The sequence below is a fragment of the Dermochelys coriacea genome, chromosome 6, assembly GCF_009764565.3.
Source record: "Dermochelys coriacea isolate rDerCor1 chromosome 6, rDerCor1.pri.v4, whole genome shotgun sequence".
In the NCBI taxonomy this organism is placed as follows: domain Eukaryota; kingdom Metazoa; phylum Chordata; order Testudines; family Dermochelyidae; genus Dermochelys; species Dermochelys coriacea.
In genome coordinates this window covers 36,057,693-36,078,935 of record NC_050073.1, presented here as the reverse complement: position 1 = coordinate 36,078,935, position 21,243 = coordinate 36,057,693, and the positions used below count along the sequence as shown (strand labels likewise).

Below are 21,243 nucleotides of genomic sequence, written 5' to 3'. Positions count from 1 at the left end.
CTGTCTGAATTTCCTGATGATTCTTTCAACTAATGGGATTGGAGGGTATACATACATTACTCTAGAGCCCTGGGGATCAGCAACACATCTGACAGAGAACCCTGGCCCTGACTCCTCCGGAGCAGAATCTCAGACATTTCTTGTTCTCTTTCATTGCAACAGATCCCCCTATCTGGTGAAAATATCCGGTATGATGGTATCTTTTACTGATCACATGCAGTTACTTCCAGATTGCTTCCTCAGGTGGTCTTCCAGAACATTCTGCAAGCCTTGTAAGTGAAAGGCTTTTAGGGTAATTTAATGTCAAATGCAGAAATTCTATAGACACACAGCTTCTTGACAAAGGGGGGTGGATCTTGCTTCCCCTTGCCTGTTGATATAAAATATCTCCATGGTGGTGTCTGTCATAATCTGAATGGTTAACCTTTTCAGAAGTGGAAGGAATGCTGCGCAAGTCCAGCAAATGGCCCTGAGCGCTAAGCTTTGTTCTTTGAGATGTGTTGCATGTATCCATTCCACTTTAGGTGTGTGCACACCAGTTCACTAGCATCAGATTTTTCCCTTAGGGTACTCATAGGGGTGGCACATGCCCCCTCTACTGCCTCATGCTGCTGCATAATAATATAAAGGGCTGATCTACCCTTGATCCCCCCTCAGTTCCCTCTTACCAAACAGACTCCAATATACAGAGGAAGGAGGGTGAGACATGGATTAGACTAGCATTGCAAATCAATGAATAATAATTACAGGTTAGTAGCAGTTTTTCTTCTGCAAGTGATTGCCCATGTCCATTCCACTTCAGATGAGACTCAAGCATTTCAATCTAGAGGTAGGATCAGAGTCTACCTGAATAATAATTAAAGGACTACATTCCAAATCTTGCATCATCTCTAGACTGTTGAGAGATGGCATGAGAAACAACAGTATGCAAAATGAAGACCAAGTTGCAGGTCTACAAATGTCCAAAATAAGCTAGAAAAGCTGCATTGCTCTGGTTAGAAGTGCTAACATCCTGTTCAATGGAGTTATATTGGCCATGTCATAGCACAATGATATACAGGAGGAGATCCATGATGGAATTCTTTGAGAAGAGATTGGAAGGTCCTTCATCCTGTCTGCAACTTCCATGAACAATTGCGAGGATGAGCTAAATGATTTACTCCTGTCAAGTAAAATGCTAAAATGCTCTGCTAACATCCAACATATAGAGTCTCTCCTTATGCATATGAGCATGAAACGTTGGAAGAAAATTCGTATATATTTTTATATTTATATTTAATATAAATATATATTTATATTTTTTATATTTATATTTTTAATATTCGTAATATTGCCTGACGGATGTGGAAGTGAGAAACCATTTTGGTGAAAAACTTTGGATGAGGGCATAGGGCATACCTTGTCCTTGTAGAGACTGCATATGGTGTTTCAGGTATCAGAGACTCAATCCACCTACTTTTCTTGCTGAGGTTAATTGCCACCAAAAAGGCTACCTCATTGAAAGATGGAACAATGAACAGGTAGTCAGCAGTACAAAGGGAGAATCCATTAGTTTTGCTAGTACTAAGTTTAAATCACAAGGGGAATAGGATCCTCTAACTTGGGGATATAACCGGTCCAGACCCTTCAAAATCCTGATAGATAATCGCTCTGTTTTCTCCAGTCCTATGTAAATCCAGGAGGTTGAAAGCCAAGATAGCTGTTAGGTGAACCCTGGCAGAACTAATGTCAAGACTTTGCTGTTTCAGGTATAACAAATAGTCCCACCACATGTTGTATTGAAAACCCCTTATTGTGGACCAGACAGAGAGGACTCTTCCATTTCAACAGATCAAACTACCTAGTCTAAGGCTTCTACTATTCAAGATGATTATTTGCAACTCCTTTGAACAGATTTCCTCCTGAGGTGTTAATCATGGAGCATCCAGACTGTATAAAGGACCTTCTGGATGTAATGGAGATGACTGTGGTCCTGTGATATCACGTCTGGGTCGACTTGTAGTGTCAATAGAGCCCTAGTTTGAGAGGCTCCGCAGTGGAAAAGCAATACTATGTGTATCACTCAAGCATGGTTCTGCTTGATTTTAACAACACTCTGTGAAGGAGCGGAACCAGAGAATGTGTGTACATGATTTTGTATTTTCAGGGAAATAGGAAAGCGTCCATCAGAGATTGTGCTAGAGAATAAAATGGATTACACTTCCTGTTCATGCAGGTTGCACACAGTTGGAAAGAAATCTGACTATATCTGGGCAGAGAACACTCACAGTGACTAGTGAAAAACCTGTTCAGTAGTTCTGCAGATTGTTCTGGGCACCGAAAGGTGGGAGGCTTGAGATGGATTGAGTTGGTTTCACAGAAGTCCCAAAGCAGCATTGCCTCTTGGGAAAGAAGTGTTTGATCTAGCCCCTCTCTGTTCAAACAGAACATATCTGCATGTTGACCATAAGTACTAGCAAATTCCTTCCCTTGATATGGGGAAGGAAGTGTGGCAAGCTAGATGACAGACTTTCAACTCTTGCATTATATGGAGAGCTAAATCCTGGCTAGACCAGAGCCTTTGAATCTACTGAGATCTCAGGTGGGCCCCCCAAGCTAGGGCAGAAGCATCCATAACCAAACTCAGGTCAGTTGATAGGGAGCAAACTGAACTCCATACACATACGGATTGGTCTATCACCAGTCCAAACAGTCTAAGAATGATGTTAGCCCTCAAACCACCATATTCAATGAATGACAATCAAGGAGTACACCAAGCTTAGCCAGCCCTGCAGCTTTCTGAGTTGAAGCATAGGACTTGGGGAGAGTACAGGCAGGAAATGCTTGGCAGTGACCTGATAAGGTGTAAATGGATGAACTTGAGGATGGACTTAAGAACTTACTTTGAATGTTTGTTAATTTTAATCTATTACAATCCAAGAGAGAGAGTGTGTCAAATATAAATGGAAGGATAACAACCTTTATGTATGCAGGTTTCAGAGTAGCAGCCGTGTTAGTCTGTATTCGCAAAAGAAAAGGAGAACTTGTGGCACCTTAGAGACTAATAAATTTATTAGAGCATAAGCTTTCGTGAGCTGAAGTGAGCTGTAGCTCACAAAAGCTTATGCTCTAATAAATTTGTTAGTCTCTAAGGTGCCACAAGTACTCCTTTTCTTTTTATGTATGCAGTAATATAAAATCCCCTGTGGCCAGAGGTACAGAATCCCCTTACCTGTAAGGGGTTAATCAGCTCAATTAACCTAGTTGGCACCTGACCAGAAGGACCAATGGGAAAGAAGATACTTTCAAATGGGGGAGGCTTGTTTTTTGTACTCTGTGTGTGTTCTCTCCGGAGACAAAGAGAGAGACCAAGCAAGTAATCCAGCTCCTACTGAATGATGCATCTAAATTACAGAAATAGTAAGTTAATAGCAAGGAAATGCATTAGATTATCTATTGTTTTAGCTTGTGAATTTTCCCTATGCTTGGAGGAGTGTTATTCCCTGTTTTTTGTAACTTTCAAGTTTTGCCTAGAGGGAATCCTCTGTGTTTTGAATCTGATTACCCTGTAAAATTACCTTCCATCCTGATTTTACAAGGGGCTTCTTTACTTTTTTTTCTTTATATAAAGTTCTGGGTTTTTTTTAAGAATCTGATTGGTTTTAGTGTCCTAAAACAGGGATTGGTCTGTGCTCACCTGTACCAATTAGTAAGGATATTATTCTCAGGCCTCCCCGGAAAGGGGTGAAGGGACTTGAGGGGAATATTTTGGGGAATAGGAAGTCCAAGTGGTTACTTTTCTTGAATCTTTGTCTAACTCACCTTGTGGTGGCATCAAATACCGTCGAAGGACAAGAAGGGATTTGTACTTTGGGGAAGTTTTTAACCTAAGCTGGTAGAAATAAGTTTAGGGGTCTTTCATTCGGGTCCCCACATCTGTACCCCAGAGTTCAGAGTAGGGAGGGAACCCTGACAGTGTGAATAGAGAAAGGGTTGGTGAGTTACTGAAGAAGCCTGTGGAAGGAGGACAACTGAGGCAGGAGTCATTTGCAAGGCCACCTCTAAGGCCATAAGGGAGCGCTCACACAATGACATTCTGCAACAGCTGTAATTGGCATAAAATAACCAGTGCTGCATCAGTGCCAAATGGACCCTACCTATGCCCTGAGCTACCCTATTCTGTGGCAGAGCAAGAGGAATTCTGCCTCTTTAAGCTAGGACATGTTGATGATGACCTGGATTTATGCCCTTAGAGGAGTGGTTGCTCCTTTCTTTCCCTAACCTCAGAAGTTTTACCAGTTGAAGAAGAGACTTTCTTGAAGATGTGACGCTCAGAGCTACGAGCTACAGAGCTGACAGCAGTACTTTTGAAGAGGACTGCTTAGAGTTTTCATTCCCAGCCACTCCAGGACATGAAGAGGGATGTATGACCTCTCCAGCAAAAATAAATCAAGCAAGTCTCTCTTATGTTCTGTATTCTGCTTGAGAATGACTTGCACATTCCTGAGAGATATGCCTCTCATCAAGGCATAATGAGCATCACTGCCTTACGAGATGGACAGTTATTAAAACCTGGAGACTTTTGTTCTACTCTAAGGGATTGACTTAGTAGCAGGAAATCTCACACAGAAATAAGGATTTGTGGTTTTTTTTTTTTTTTTTTAAAGGAAACATTATGGAAAACTTATGACTAAGGCCATGTTTACACTATCACTTATTTTGGCAAAACTTATGTTGCTGAGGGTGTGGAAAAAACACACCTCTGACCAACATAAATTCTGCTGGCATCAGTGGTAGTGTGCACAGGGTGAGGGGATATTTTAAGCTCCAGTCACTCATTAGCCTCTTGCGGAGACTTTCAAGTAGGATATCGATTAGTTCCAGTTTTGAAAGTTGTGGGGTTTTGGGTTTTTTAGTAGCTACATATACTGATTGGGAGCTAGAATCACTTTCACAGTTCAAACAGAAATGTATTATTATTTCTTCTTCTTTCAGTGGTTTCCCTATGAGTGCTCCAATTCAGGTGTGTCTTTGATTTGAGATTTTCTTCTGCTACAAGTTGGAAGTTAGGAATATCTGAGCTTTTTGTTCACTGCAATCCCCTTTATGTGTGTAAATGGTTCTATACCTTTAGATAGATAGATAGGCTATGTCAACACTAGAGACCTTACAACGGCACAGCTCCGTTGCTGTAAGATCACTTGTGTAGCTGCTCTACGCTGATGGGAGAGAGCTCTCCTGTTGACACAGCTACCGCCACTCATTGAAGGTGGTTTAATTCTGTCAAATTCAGCATACTCTGACCTGCCCCTTCACCACTTTTAACATGAAGCCTATGCCAAGGACAGTGAGGGAAGGTGGCACTATGTTTCGGATGTCATTATGCCAGCCCTTTTGCCTTGCTGAAATTGAGGACAGGATCTTGCCCCTTTGATTTTCAGAGCTGCAAATTTCTAAAAAAAACCCAACACAAACTCTTTAAAAAAAAAAACAAAACAAAAAAACAAACAACAAAATCACTTAACTAAACAACAGTCTTGAGGGTAACTAAGATTTGCTTTTTCCTCCGGAGACAAATTGATGAAAATTGGCAGCCATCTTTTTTGGTTGAGGAATTTAGGGAATAGGAACTACACGGTGGTTTCAAGGTTCATACTGACAGTTAAGGAGCTGAGGGACCAGAGGATAGGAGGTCAAAAGTTCTGAAAAGCATTCTGATGTCTTAACAGCCCTACATTCTTCAAAAGTATACGGCAGGTAGTAGTAGATTGTATAATCAAGAAAATCTGACCTGATAGTCTTCTTTCAGTGCATTCAATTCACTTTCCATTCTGACATTTGTTTGGGTCAGTCGCTGAAGCAGCTGCTGCATATGTTGTAGAGAACTGATAATCTCCTTATGAAAATAAACAAATCATGGTATATTAAATCTGTTTAGTTTGTGAAGTTTGAGCATAAAGATAATAATGGATGTTTTACAAGTACTTTATTTTTGATTAACAAATGTGTTCTTTCCTCAGTTAATAAATTACATAATTTACATTAATATCACTATATCACAGTATAATCAGTTTTGGGAGGAGGTTGGTGGAAGATGGAAGAGCAACTCATCTCCTCTGTACCCTTTTTCTGTGGAACAATATAACAGTAATGTTCTTAAGGTATTTTCTTATATGATACCACTTGATGAACAGTTCAGTAACAGTTTTGGGCCCATCTGAACAAGACATGTTTAAATGAGCCAAATTCATTGTGCACTTCAGTTTTGAGTTCAGCACATTTGGCAGAGTAATGTTACAGCAATATATCACACTGCCAGTTTGGAAGACCCCAGAGGAAATAGGCAACCATTTTCACAAATGGATGACCCTGAAAACTGTTCTCCATCTTCTGAATGTAGACTCTACTGGGCTGGAATTACATACAGTAATGGTGTATTATGACATGAACATCAGAATGTTGTGGTACAGTTCAGGTTTATCAGACTTTGCAGCTAGAATCTAATCTTTTGGGGGTATATCCCCCCAGGATGCTACAATGATGGGTCCATTGGAACTAAAAATAATACACACATTTTTTAAAATTTGAGATTAATTTAGGGCCAGATTTGAATCCCTTACTGACAGTGGTGAGCAGTTATTCACACAAGTATTCCATTGACTTCACAGGAATTCCCAAGAGTAACTACTCACCACTGTATAGGGTTCAAAGTGTGGCTCTTCGGGATTTAATATCATGCTGGTGAGGGACTAGTAGCTCTCACTTAAGTGCCATGTAATACTGTGTAAATTTCTTCTCCAGCTTACTAATGCAAACTACAGTTCTGACTTGCAATATCCCTGCTGCTCTTCCAGTTTTGGGATTCTCCTAAGAATCTTATGCCCAATTTGTGGTGTTTTTGTGTCATGGTAAACAGAAGGTATAGCTACACTGCAATTAGACACCTGCGGCTGATCTCTGCCAGCTGCCTCAGGCTTACAGGGCTGTTTAATTACGGTGTAAGCATTTGGGCTCGTGAGCTCTGGGACCCTCCCACCTTGCAGGCTCCTAGAACCCAGGTTGCAGCCTGAACGTCTACACCACAGTTTAAACAAGATGAAACCACCAAATTAATTTCTTTTTGTGACAAAAATTTTGAGCCAGATCTGCATAGGTGAAAAGCCAGTACACTAACCCAGTACACTACCTTACTCCTGAAGAGCTCCTATTATACTACAATCCTAGAGTCTTAAAATTTCTCCTGTCCTGCAGAGAGAGATTGTCTTTTTAAGAAGAAGTCAGTGTTATTGAATGGAATACACTCGAAATGGCAGGAAATGCCTCTCCAAGACAGATGGAATTTAAAGACTGCAGGACTATATCTTCTGAAGGATGTCTTCATCTCAAGAAAATAAGATCTGAAAAAGAGGACCACCCAAATAATGGGTTGATTAAGGTGTAAATCTGGGATCCACCCTGAAGAATGTAGACTGATTTTAAAAAGACCACCGTATCTTCATAAAACTCATTAAAATGGTGACTCTCTGTTGACAAAGCCTGCTAGCTAACTTAGAAAGCAGATGTGATGGAAAAAATAAAGCCACTTTACATGAAACAATATGTAAGACACATTTCTGAAGGTCCCAAGATAGAGAGAATGACCTAAACAAGCAATATATATATATACACACACACACAAATCCCTACAGAACATGCTCCTAAACACTAATCCAGTAGCTACTAGTAAATGATTTGCACAGATGCAATATGTGACATAACTGATTTGGGATAGAAAATATTCTTAAATGTTGAATGGAATTGAAAAGAGACTCATACATTAATTTATCTCCAAATGGAAAGTTTTCTGACTTTCATATGCTGTAGGTAGTCTCTTTTTCCAGGCAAATCAGGTAACTAAATGTTTAAGTACTAGCATCTGTACACACAAAAATTAGAGACCAGTGGAGATCTGAAAGAAAATCAGATCCTACACTACTTTTAAAAAAAAAGTTCTATTGTAAATACAATACCCTAGCTCTTGCACAGAATTTTTCATCAATGGTTCTCAAAGTTCTTTACAAAGGAAGGTCAATATCATCTCCATTTTACAGATGGGAAAAATGAGGCACAGAGAGGTGACATGAGTTACCCAAAGTCCAGCAGGCCAGTGGAAGAGTCAGGAAAAGAACCCAGGGCTCCTGAGTCCAGTGCAGTGCTCTGTCATTTAGGCAACACTGCCTTTCCACTATCATAGTATATTTTGTCATACACCTAGATAATGCTTAAGGGCTCATCCAATGCTGACTGAAGTCAGCTCTGTATATATGAATACAATGAACAGGATTTCTAACACAAGTTCCTGGAGAAAGTGTGAAGTAAAACTATATATCCCATCCTATGATCAAGAAAGATTTCTTCTACTTTTGAGATCTATTCCAAAATAAGCAAAAACTAAACAAACAAAATAGCAATTCAAAACATAAGTAGCAAAAAGCAAAAACTGAAAATATTTTAACATTCCATAACAAGTGGGCACCATCAACATAAGGAATGGCCATACGGGGTCCGACCAATGGTCCACCTTGCCCAGTATCCTGTCTTCCAACACTGGCCGGGTGCCACATGCTTCAGAGGGAGTGACTAGAACAGGGCAATTTATTGAATGATTCACTCTCTGTCAGCCAGGCCCAACTTCTAGCGGTCAGAGGTTTAGAGACACCCAGAGCATCCCTGACCATCTTGGCTACCAGCCATCAACGGACCTAGCCATGAACTGATCTAACTCTTTTTTATAACACCAGTTATACTTTCAGCCTTCACAATATCCCCTGGCAATGAATTCCACAAGTACTGTGTGTTGTGTTGAAGAGTACTTCCTTATTTGTTTTAAACCTGCTGCCTAGTGATTTGTGTGACACCTGGTTCATGTGTTATGTGAAAGAGTAAATAACACTTTATTTACTTCCTCTACAGCATTCATGATTTCTAGACATCTATCATATTCCCCTTGGTTTTCTCTTCTCCAAGCTGGACAGACCCAGTCTTTTTAATCTCTCCTCATATGGAAGTTGTTCCATACCCATAATCCATTTTTGTTGCCCTTCTTTGTCCCCTTTGCACATCTAATATATTCTTTTTTTGAGATGGGGCAACCAGAACTGCATGCATTATTCCAGGTGTGGGCATACCATTATTTATATAGTGTCATTATGATATTTTCTGTCTTCTTATCCCTCACTTTCCTAATGGTTCCTAACATTCTGTTAGCTTTTCTGTCTGCTGCTGCACATTGAACACATGTTTTCAGAGAACGATTCACAATGAATCCAAGATCTCTTTCTTGAGTGTTAACAGTTAATTTAGACTCCATCATTTTGTATGTATATTTGGGATTATGTTTTTCAAGGTGTATTACCAACATTGAATTTCATCTGTCATTTTGTTGCCCGGTCATCCAGTTTTGTGAGATCTCTTTGTAACTCTTCACAGTCTACTTTGGATCTACTTTGAGTAGGTTAGTAACATCTGCAAACTTTGCCACCTCACTGTTTACCCCTTTTTCCAGATCATTTATGAATATGTTGAACAGCAATGGTCCCAATACATATCCTTGAGGGTCCCTGCTATTTATCTCTCTCCACTGTGAAAACTGATCATTTATTCTTACTCTGTTTCCTGTCTTTTAACCAGTTACTGATCCATAAGAGGACCTTCCCTGTTATCCCATGACTGCTTACTTTGCTTAAGAGCCTTTGGTGACGGACTTAGTCAAAGGCTTGCAGAAAGTCCAAGTACGCTATATGCACTAGATCATGTTTGTTGTCCACATGTTTGTTGACCCCCCCCACAGAGTTCTAATAGGTTGTTGAGGCATGATTTCCTTTCACAACACATTGACTCTTCCCCAGCATATTGTGTCCATCTAAGTGTCTGATAATTCTGTTCTTTACTATAGTTTCAACCAATTTGCCGGGTACTGAAGTTGGGCTTACCAGTTTGTAATTGCCAGGTTCACCTCTAGAATCTTAAAAAAAAATTGGTGTCAAATTAGCTATTTTTCCAGTCTACTGGTACAGAGGCTGACTTAAGTGACTGGTTATATGCCACGGTTAGTAGTTATGCAATTTCATATGAGAGTTCCCTCAGAACTCCTAGGTTAATACCATCTGGTCCTGGTTACTTATTACTCATTAATTCCTCAATTTGTTCCAAAACCTCCTCTAATGACACTTCAGTCTGGGAGAGTTCCTCAGATCTGTTACCTAAAAAGAATGGCTCAGATGTGGGCATCTCCCTCACATCCTCTGCAGTATAGACTGATGCACAGAATTCATTTAACTTCTCTGCAATGGCCTCATCTTCTTTGAGTGCATGTTGATCATCCAGTGGTGCCACTGAGTTTGACAGGCTTCCTGCTTTTCATGTACTTGCAAAAAAATTTGTTGTTAGTTTGTCTTTTGCTAGGTGCTCTTCAAATCTTTTTTGCCCTGCCTAATTACAGTTTTGCTCTTGGCTCGCCAGAGTTGATTTTTATTTATCAGAGTAGGATCTGACTTCGAATTTTTAAAAAGATACCTTTTGTCTCTACCTGTTTCTTTATGGGTTTTTAGCCATAGTGGCTTTTTTGGATTGGAGGCAGGAGGCTCTTAGTGGATTTATTTTTTTAAATGGGAATACTTGACCATACTCCCAAATGATACAAACATACGCATACACCAGACTGAAAGCATCACCCCATGGTGTATTTTTAGCACAACTAAGGGCTGTGAGAGTCATTAAATTAAACTCTCATAAGCATCCATTACCTATTTTTTCTAGTTCTACTGTCAAGCATTCTTCAAAAACAAAGTCAAAATACAGTCTTCTGAAACTGTGATGGTACTGCTAGATCACCCTTTAATGGGTAAAGTGGTCAGTATTCTGTTCTTTCCCCTCCCTGAGAAGAAGTATATCACTTCTTTGACATGCCTAGTATTAATGACCTATGGGGAGGGAGTCTTTTATGGCCTAAGAAAAGATCACTTTTACATGAGATCCTGCAAAGCAGTGCAGTACACTGCTATTACAGTCAGTGTGTGTGTTTGAGTAGTTTATTTGGATGCTTGACACATGATCCCAATTTTTACTGGATGGACTACCAGTGAAATGCAAGTAATTTGTTGGGTACCAGTGTGCAGAAAGAGGGAACAAGTATTCTACAACCCTCACTGCATATCTTTATTGAATACATATGTAGAAGATTATTTTCACTGGCATGCCAGGTTTCTCTTGACTGAAAGTTAAACATAAATGAAGACTTGGAAATATAATGTGGAAAACAAAATTAATAAAAGAATTTTTGTCCTATTCATTGATTAGATATAAAAACAGTAAGATCCTGTTTTTATTATTAAAATCAACATTAAATTAATTCTCAAAAGTAAAATGCCAAACACTGTTAATTAAGAGTTTTGCACATATTTCTTAAATAGCCAAATATTTTTGATCACAAGTATTATTAATCAACTTTAAACAGCAAATTTGCATTAACCACTCACCTGTTTCTCTTCTTTAATATGTGCATTTTCTTCACTGAGCTTTTTATTAATCTCTGTTTCCTTAACAAAATATAAAATGAACACTAAGTAATGTATGAAAATATTACGCAACAATCTTTATTAATAATATTTTCTTTAATAAAATTGCATTAAACTGATTTTTCATCCTTATCTAGAGCTATTTAATTTAATTAAATTTAGTGCTTGAAAGAAATTTGATCTTATACATAATATATCTTACATTTATAATTTAGTTAGTTTCCTAGAAAATGTAGTATTTAAAATCAAGTAATTGTCACTAAATATATTCAGTTCACAAAGCTGTATAGCAACATGTAGCATCACTTGGAAATCATTCCAGTTGTGTTCTTTAAATGAGCAATAGGAAACATTAGCTAACAAATGTTAAGAGCTTCTTGAATACCATTCTGATTTTTTGTTGTAGTTCTTGTAACTGCTGTTCCTTTGCTGTAAGATTGATGTTTTCTTCTCCCACCCTGTACTGACATGTGACCTTGGACCTTATCAAGTCTGTAGTTACTTTCTTCAGTTCCTTAACACAGGAAACATACATAAATAGTTCATCCAGTATCAGCATTGCAATTCAAAACAGACAAATCTTTAGACTATCCTGACTCGTGCCCTTTCTTTAAAAAAGTACAGAAACACCAAAAGAAATAAAATTAAGTAATATACATTAAATGAATAGTAATGACAGTTTATGTTTTAACTATCAGTGTAAAATAAAAATAGAAAGAAAGAGAGAAAGAAAGAAAGAAAGAAAGAAAGCATCAAGTCATCTACCAAGAGGGGTTGTATAAATATTGCTACTGCCTCTCCCTATTACAAAAGTACTAGAGTTACATTATAGTTGATATTCGTAGGGAATGCCTGTGCCGAGCCATACAACAGGAGTAAAGTACCCATTAGTACACCAATGACAACTTCTGGGTACTCCTGGGAAATAGCAGAAAAAAGGAAGAGCAGTGGATATCTGGCAAAAACAGGAACTGACCATAAATTTTTGGGATCTTTGCTTTCTCTGTAACATTAATTACTTAATCTCAAGAGAACACTAAATTAATTTAATATCAGAAACCTTTACAACATGATTTTCCATTTAAAATATGCCTTTGATTTTACAGCCTTTATAATCTTTTAAATATCCTGCACTTTTTAAAAAAAACATTATCTGTTTTCTAACTAGTTTATCCAAAGCGGCTAGTGCAGCAAATAAACAGCAAATGCTTTGATCTCATTAAATTACAACTTATAGTTCCTGGACTCATAAATATTATGCCCTTTTCTCCCCCACCCTCCCTTTCTGGTGCAAGGTAGTCTGTTTAATATCGCTCTCTCCTTGAGCGCTCTGACGTTTACTCAGACAAACAGCAGAGGTTATGAATGCTGTTCACAGATAGTATCAAGAATTCTTCATGATGCCATAGTTGTGAACCAAGCATTCAGAATGGTAATAGTTTTATCTAGCAACTATGTTTGGTCTGTTTAACTTTTCTCTACAAAACTGGAATTCCATCTTATCACAGAAACAATGGTTTAACTGTTCTGGACAAAATCATATACCAGTGCAAAAGAAAAAATGAAGATTATCTTGCATGTGAAATTCATGAATATAGAATTATATGAAAGAATATGACTATAGCTACTACTTCCAATTAATTCATTTTTGATTATCTTTAATACTCTATAGTCATAAGTGAACTTACAGTGCTCTTACGTAGACAAAGTATAATTATTTGTTTAATTTGAAGAGAGGAAAGAGAATAGTATTACTTTAGAAATGTGATATTTTGTAATCTGAAAATCTGATTAGGAAATTTTCAGGTTTTTCATACAAAAATTAGATAATACTCATTATGTTAGTTTTTACTGAAAGGGTCTATACAACAAGTAACAAAACATATTTTCAAAATTAAATGTAAGAGGGTGTGAGAGGTTTGACTTTGAGGAAGTGAGTACTATGCCAATTTTTTGAATGCAGTATCTGTATAGGAGACAGTTATTAGATTCTGTATACTATAAATCCCAATGGATAAGCAAGCACAAATACTGTCTATGGCTCTGATACTGCATGCTTTCTAAAACTCAGGATTTACTGCCATGCACAAGAAAAATCCTACAAAGTAGTCAGTTTGGTCCTTGCTTCATATCATGCACTAAAAAAAAAAAAAATCTGTTATGTACATTTATATTGCAGCCCTGGAGGTTAGGTAGAGGAGTGGGAGGTCTAACTGAGGAAGATATATATTCATGTATATTTTCTTTTGTACCAATACCGCAAATCTGGTATATCTGACCATGTAGATAGAGAAAATACTAACTATCAGATCTAGAGACAAACCCACTCACCAATGGCAAGTAGAGAACTTTCTGTGGTGAGTGCAGGGGCCTAGGCCATCACTTCATGAAGAATTTTAAGTTTTGAAATAAAAATAATTATGTTTCTAGCCTTTATGGCTGCAAAAGTCATGTTCCAAATACAAACCAAATGTAAACAGATGCAGTGGTTTCATCCAAACAATCAGTTGTAAGCACCAGAGAATTATAAGTTGTAGGAAATAGCCAGCATGGATTTATCAAGAATAAATCGGACCAAACCAACCCAATTTTCTTTTTGGACAGGCTTCCTGGCCTAGTAGATGAAGGGAAGCAGTAGATGTCATACATCTTGATTTTATTAAGGCTTTTCACACAGTACACAACTGGTTGAAAGACCATACTTAAAGAGTAGTTATCAAAGGTTTTTTGTCAAATTGGGATGGTGTATCTAGTGGGGTCCTGCAGGAGTCAGTCCTGGATCCAGTTCTATTCAATATTTTCATTAATGACTTGGATAATGGAGTGCAGAGTATGCTTATAAAATGTGCAGATGACACCAAGTTGGGAGAGGTTACAAGCACTTTGGGGAACAGGATTAGCATTCAAAACAACCTTGACAAATTGGAGAATTGGTCTGAAATCAACAAGATGAAAGTCAATAAAGACTAGTGCAAAGTACTACCACTTAGGAAGAAAAAAATCAAACACCCAACTACAAAATGGGAAATAACTGGCTAGGTGGTAGTAGATCTGGGTGTTATAATGGATCACAAATTGAATGTGAATCAGCAGTGTGAAGCAGTTGTGAAAAAGGCTAATATTCTGGGGTGTATTACTAGGAATGTTGTACGTTAGACATGGGTGGCAAATGTCTTTCTCTACTCAGTACTGCTGAGCCTTCAGCTGGAGAACTGTGTCCAAATCTGGGTGCTGCACTTTAAGGAAAAGATGTAAATAAATTGAAGACAGTCCAGAGAAGAGCAAACAAAAATGATAAGTTTAAATAAAACCCTCAGTATGAAGAAAAGTTTAAAAAAACTTGGCATATTTAGTCTTGAGAAAAGAAGACTGAGGGGGAACCTGAGGACAGTCTTCGAATATATTAACGACTGTTATAAAGAGGACAATGATCAATTGTTTTCCATGTCTACTAAAGTAGGACAAGAAGTAATGGGCTTAATCTGCAGCAAGGAAGATTTAGATTAAATATTAGGAAAAATTTTCTAACTATAAGAGTTGTTAAATAAGGCTTCCAAAGGAGGTTGTGGAATCCTCATGAATGGAGATTTTTAAGCACAGGCTAGACAAACACCTGTCAGGAATGGTCTCAATTTACTTGGTCCTGCTTCAGTGCAGGAGACTGGACTGACATCTTAAAGTCTCTTCCAGCCCTACATTTCTATGATTCCTAAGTCTACTGTATCTGAGCTCTAGTGTTTCAGCTTCTTCTTTTAAATTTCTTAGAGATTTCTACCATAACAAGACACTAGTCGGTTTCAGGACTGCTATTCTGAACCCTGTAACCAAAGTGAACCTGACAAAGAATTATATCAGTTTCATTCTATTGCTGCATGGGAAAGCTAAGAGATGCAGCTGAGGTACTGGACCCTTTGAACTGGCTGGTGGCCCTCTCCCCAATCTTTTGTGTTGTCCTCTCTCCACTATTTTCTGTGGTGAATTCCTCGAGCCTTGCTCAGTATAATTTTTAAGTGTTTGTTTCTTTCAACTATTATCTTTGCCAAGTTTCCATTTAAGCATTTCAGAAATAATCATTACCAAATACTTGAAATGAAACCTGCCAAATGTAATAGCTAAAACCAAATATCCTAAAATACAAAATATTGAGAATGAAACCTATGCCACATCCTGTTAAGACAAGTCTGCAATTAAAAGGAGTTCAGGTCAGGAGAAGGTTATATTCCCCCCCACACCAAGTAGCAAAACTAGTCATTTTAAGAGATTCACAATGTTCCAAGGCCAGTTCTAGAAATTTTGGTAATCAAACAAACATATGTAGTCTGTCTAAAAACCAATTAGATTCACTTTGCTTGGGGCACATACACTTGCGCCAATCTAACTTAGGAGCCACCACAGTTGCATATTGGACAGCTCCAATCTAATGTCCTGGCTCTGTATGTGCCATTCTCTTAATCTTGGAGATGTAACTTACTTTTATGGCTACAAGTACAAGTTACATTATATTCTCCAGCTTCAGACTCCTATCAGTAGCAACTCTATGAAAGCAATTACTCCTGATCTGGGGCTAAACTTCCTAATGGCTGTGAAAATGGCTGACAGCCCACTGAGAGTAAAGCTCACAGAGTAGTAAATTTATACCTGCTCCAGCACTGAGGCTGGTTCAGGGACTAAGGGGGATGGACAGCTTGTATCCCTCAGGTCCTGGAGCCGTCACAGACAAAATCAGCCCACTGCTAGTTAGGTCAGCCATATGAGTTGTACCCTGGATGTAAGGACCCTTTTGGCCTTGTAGCTATTGGTAATAGCCAGGGTGCAGGATACACCCCTTCTTGATCCCAGCTTGTTCCCAGCTTTACTGTGATGGGGGTTCCTGCCTGCTTTGTGTTTTCTGCAGATACACCCTACGCTACAGTGGAGCTATTCTACAAAGGGGTTCACTTTGTGGTCACTTTGCACTGGCTAGGCTGGCACGAACTGACCGTGAGTAAAATGAATCAGGCCCAGAACATTTATGATTTAATCCTGACACCTCTCCCTTTTCACATGACCCATATTTCCAGTCTGTAGTCAGAACTGAGAAGCCCTCTACACAATTGTAAAGCAGCAATGCAGTGAAAACCACTGTATAACCTGCTTGCTCACCAGAAATGGTGCACAAGCAATCAAGTTGCTAAATGGCAGAGACGATCAAAAACTGGATACAATTTTTGCAACATTTTTATTGAAAATTCTTTTTTTTACTGAATTTCAACATTTTGATGAAATGTCAAAATTAGAAAGTGTGATGAATTCTCCAAAATTGTCTAGAAAGTAACAAATTATCAAGAAAACAGCCTCTTAAAGGTTTGGATAAAAAGCAGCAAACACCGAATAACTTACTGAGTTTTTTGGGATTGGGGAGGTTTTTAAAAAAGTAACAAAAGAACTCAGGCATGAATTTCAGTATATTTTTCTCAGAACAGCAATTTCTTTTATACACAGCTTTTATACACCACATTCTATGACTAGTGTAAATTTTCCAAATCCTTTTTGTTTAGGAACTCAGCTTACTCTCAATTATTTTATATGATGTTTTTTACTTGTAAAACTGTTTAAAAAATGGGTAAACATCCTGCCTGTATTGTGGCATATGGCACTTCCATCACTATATGCAAGAAGGTGGTGAGGCTCCTGCTTGAACAACAACAGGCAGGTTAACTTGCTGTGTAGTTCTCCCACCAGTGTTAAATATGGAGGAAGTATTTGAAGAGTGAAGGTCCAATTAGAGGTTTACAAGAAAACCAAGATACTTTATAAAGTAGTCAAATGGTAGTCAAAGGAGGAAAGGAGACTTTTTTTTTGCTTATATAAAAATATTTTCTTTTAATTTATACCCCTAAAACTCAAGAATAAATCCTGGAGGAAAAAAAAATCTCAGTGAACGATTGTGTTGCTGGATGCAGTGTACAATTTTCTTGTCCTCACATATTAAAAAGTCCTAATAATTATTTCATAAAATTGTTCTGCATTTTTCCTTTAACCAAAATAACTAATCCAATTTACTATTACATTCACACATTTCTGGAATTTTGAGGTTTATCATGAAACCTCAATCTGGACGTAGTGCAGGATCAGACCCCAGTTCCAGCGTATGCCTCTCAGTTATGCAAAAGCCAGGTTTCGTGGACTCCATACAATTTTTGATCCCGCCGCCTGAGAATGTGAACCATTCTACATAGACTAAAATTCATTTCTCAAAGATTAAGACTTCTGTGGTCAAAGTGCACCACTTAGTTATATTTGTTCTAAAGAGAAACACGCTGTTGAGATTAACCATTTTAAAACAAATCCCCCATTTTAGTTTTGTTTTTCAAAACCATTTACTTTTGGGGAGTGGATTTTTGGTGTAATGTAATTATCATTTGAATAACGGATTTGGACTAAAGCCTTTTCTAAAAGCTATAAAACCTCTTCATAATTTGTACATCCTTTTGAGTAATTTCACAATGTTGTGCTTTATCATTAAGTTTCTAAGTATGATTTTAACAATAGACATAGCTCTGATCTTTTGGATCAAACAGTCATTTTGGAACTTGGTATTTTTGAATATTCAAGGTGTGCCTTATACTCTAGTATGCAACTAAAAATAAATTAGATTTAATTAGTGATTTATCTTTGCTGTTATTAAAACTGAGCAGAAAATAAATGTCTGCAATAGGCAACAAGCTTGAGACTGAAAGAAAAGATGAAAAAGGGTCTCAATTAATTAAACTGTCTATCTCAGGGTATAATTGATTTTTGGACCAGATTTTTAAAGGCATCATAACCCAATGAACCTCAACAATGAGAAGCTGTGTGTTCTATTAAAAACTGAAAAACAATACTAGGTGCAGGTAGAATTTTAAAGCATTGCTGTACTCATCAACCTCACTTTTCAGAAATGCAAGAGTCACAGTGAGTAAATGTCCAATTTTGATCAGATTAAAACAAACTTAAATGGTAACTGAATCCCTCTCCTAAATAACTAATTTTCCCTATTGCAAGTAGTAGTCTCAAGACTCCTGAACAAGTAGTTTCATGTAGCAACAGCAGGAGCAGGACCACAAAGTCATCTGTCTGAAGATATCAGTGCAACAGAAACCCAAAGGAGATTGGGAGTGGAGCAGTGAACTGGTTCTCTTCCAAGCTTTCTGGGAGCCTGATGATCAAGGGGAAAACATTATTGGACCTCCCTTCAAATAAATGGAATGGGGAGGAGGAAGCAAGAATAAGGTGGCATTATGGACAGAAAATGAAATTATATGACCATTGCAGGGGTTGCCTGTGCTTTTCTCCTGTTACCCTTTAATTGGCTGCTAGAAGCGAAGAGAGAACTGCCCCTCCTGACACACATATTGACACTTTTAGCTTGCCTCACTCACCTGCTTAGGAGAAAGGGAAAATCCAAAGAGATGTCTGGCAACTACTATAGTTCTGCATGTGTGAGGGACAGGAGGGAGCTCAGTGGCGGTGTAGCTCCACTGTCCATATGCCCCCCCATTCACCTTGGTTACGCTTGTCCCAAAGCTCTCCATTTATTTTAGTGATGCTGCAATATTTTTTTTTCTCCCAGGCTACCAGACTTCTTTTATAGGCATAGGTGCTCTTTTGCCCATTCCCCATATGCCAGGAGTTCTCAAACTTTTTCTTCCTGAGGCCCTGCCAACATGCTATAAAAACTCCATGGCCCACTTGTGCCCAAGAACTGGTTTTCTGCATATAAAAGACAGGGCCAGCATAAGCAGGGCAATTGCCTGGGGCCCCAGTGACACTACATTGCTCAGGCTTCAGCTGCAGCCCTAGGGATTTCAGTCCCATGCGGTGGGGCTTCAGCTCTCTACCCTAGGTCCAGCAAGTCTAATGCTGGCCCTCTTGGTGGACCCCCTGAAATCTGCTCACAGCCCCCCCATGGAGTCCCAGACTCCAGAGTGAGAACCACTGCCATACTCTATCTCAATGGTTTTCAACCAGGAAGGGAGGCCACAGAGTATGTCTAAGGGGTCTGCAAAAGGCTGTTGTTACCACAGAACAGTGGCTTTCAAAGTGGGATTTGCAGACTATGTAAGATTTCCATTTGAAACTTTTAGGGGTCCAAGAATGAAAAAAGGTTAAAAATCACTGTTCTATCTCCTTCTGGCTACTCTGAAAAGCACCATCTATTGCTTCTCTCTATGGGGGGGGGGGGGGAGGCAATGGCAACAGAGCAAAGGAGAAAGCCATCCTGCCAGTTATTGGCAAGGAAGAAATTGGGATGAGTGATGATCAATGACAGTTCCTATGTGCCAGGAACTCCTCAAAGCTGCCCAACATTTGATGAGCTTTCCTCCCACATATTTTTTTTTACACAGGAAGGGGAGCATACATTATTAACATAATACCTACCTCTTATATAGTGCTTTACATCCACAGATTTCAAAGCACTTTATAAAGGAGGTCAGTAGCATTATCCCCATTTTACAGATGGGGAACTGAGACACAGAGAAGGATGCGACTGCACAAGGTGACCCAGGAAAGCAGTGACAGAGCCAGGAACTGAACCCAGGTATCCTGAGAGCCAGTCCTAGCCACTTAGCCATTATGAAGAATAGCGCTACAATTTGTATGTTATTATTCTTACTACTTCTACTGAAGCTCCTCAAAGAAGCCCAACTAAACATATGGCAAATACATACTGAACTTACCTCCTTTAGATTATCTATTTCAGACTCTTGTCTTTTATTCACTGATGCCAGTTTCTTATTAAGTTGTAGTGCTTCCAGCACTTCAATGAAAAAAAAATCAAATACATCCTCAAAACATGCCTTTAAAATTTCATATGATTATATACACTTTAATATATACATAACTTCATTAACAAGCTCTGTGAAAAAAGAGATAAGGTTGCAAATGTCTCAATTATTTAGTTTTACTGTAGTAATGCCTAAAATACTCAGTTAGGATCAGGCTGATTTATACTACCCTGGTACAGCTCAAACCTTTTGGTTTTTACAAAGGGGTAGAATTTTTGTAAGAAAAGTGTAATATAATTGTGGATATTAGCTGGATTTTAATTAATTTTCAACCTTAACATTTTAACCAATGATGATGTTTGTGCTTTTCTGTTACTTTTTATTATCATCAAAAAATTTAAATGAGATTATCTATAAGGTGCGGAGCAGACTCTACAGAATTTATGAGACCCATCAAAATGCGGCTTCCCTTCCACAGAGTTTAGCAAATCCATAGGATCTGTAGGGGCAATTATACCTAGATGGAATATTGAGGTAATGGACAGTAGAAAGGCAATAGAGGAGACATAAAATCTACTTTTATCGACATTGAAAACTTTGAGTGAAATCCTGGCCTTATTGAGGTCAATGAAAGTTTTGCCATTGACTTCAATGGGGCCAGAATTTCACTGTAAAAGTGTGTAAAATACTACATCTAGAAAACTGTACATGTTCCCCAGTCTCTGTATTTTTCAGTCTCCTCTATCCCTATTCATGCACCTTGATCTCCTGTACTTTCTCTTCATCCCTTATTCCATGCTCTTCCTTTCACGCGCCCTCTTTTTACCTCTTCAAAAGCTCCCATTCCAAAATTGGGTAGCATCCAGTTCTTACTCCTTTTTAATCCCACCGCCCCCCACCAAATTTTTAGAAATATTCTACTCAGGCATTTACAGTTTGTCAATTTCAGATGGAATATTTGA

The 21,243-nt window shown here is 38.4% G+C and overlaps 1 protein-coding gene across 1 annotated transcript in view; it reads right to left on the bottom strand.

Annotated features, from left to right (window-relative positions):
* The window catches only part of CCDC73 (coiled-coil domain containing 73), a 146,030-nt gene that overhangs the window by 40,033 nt on the left and 84,754 nt on the right, over positions 1-21,243 (bottom strand). Inside the window, 4 exon segments of the mRNA XM_043516829.1 lie at positions 5,771-5,875; positions 11,496-11,555; positions 11,920-12,048; positions 20,234-20,313. Of these exon segments, the coding sequence (XP_043372764.1) occupies positions 5,771-5,875; positions 11,496-11,555; positions 11,920-12,048; positions 20,234-20,313 (374 nt within the window).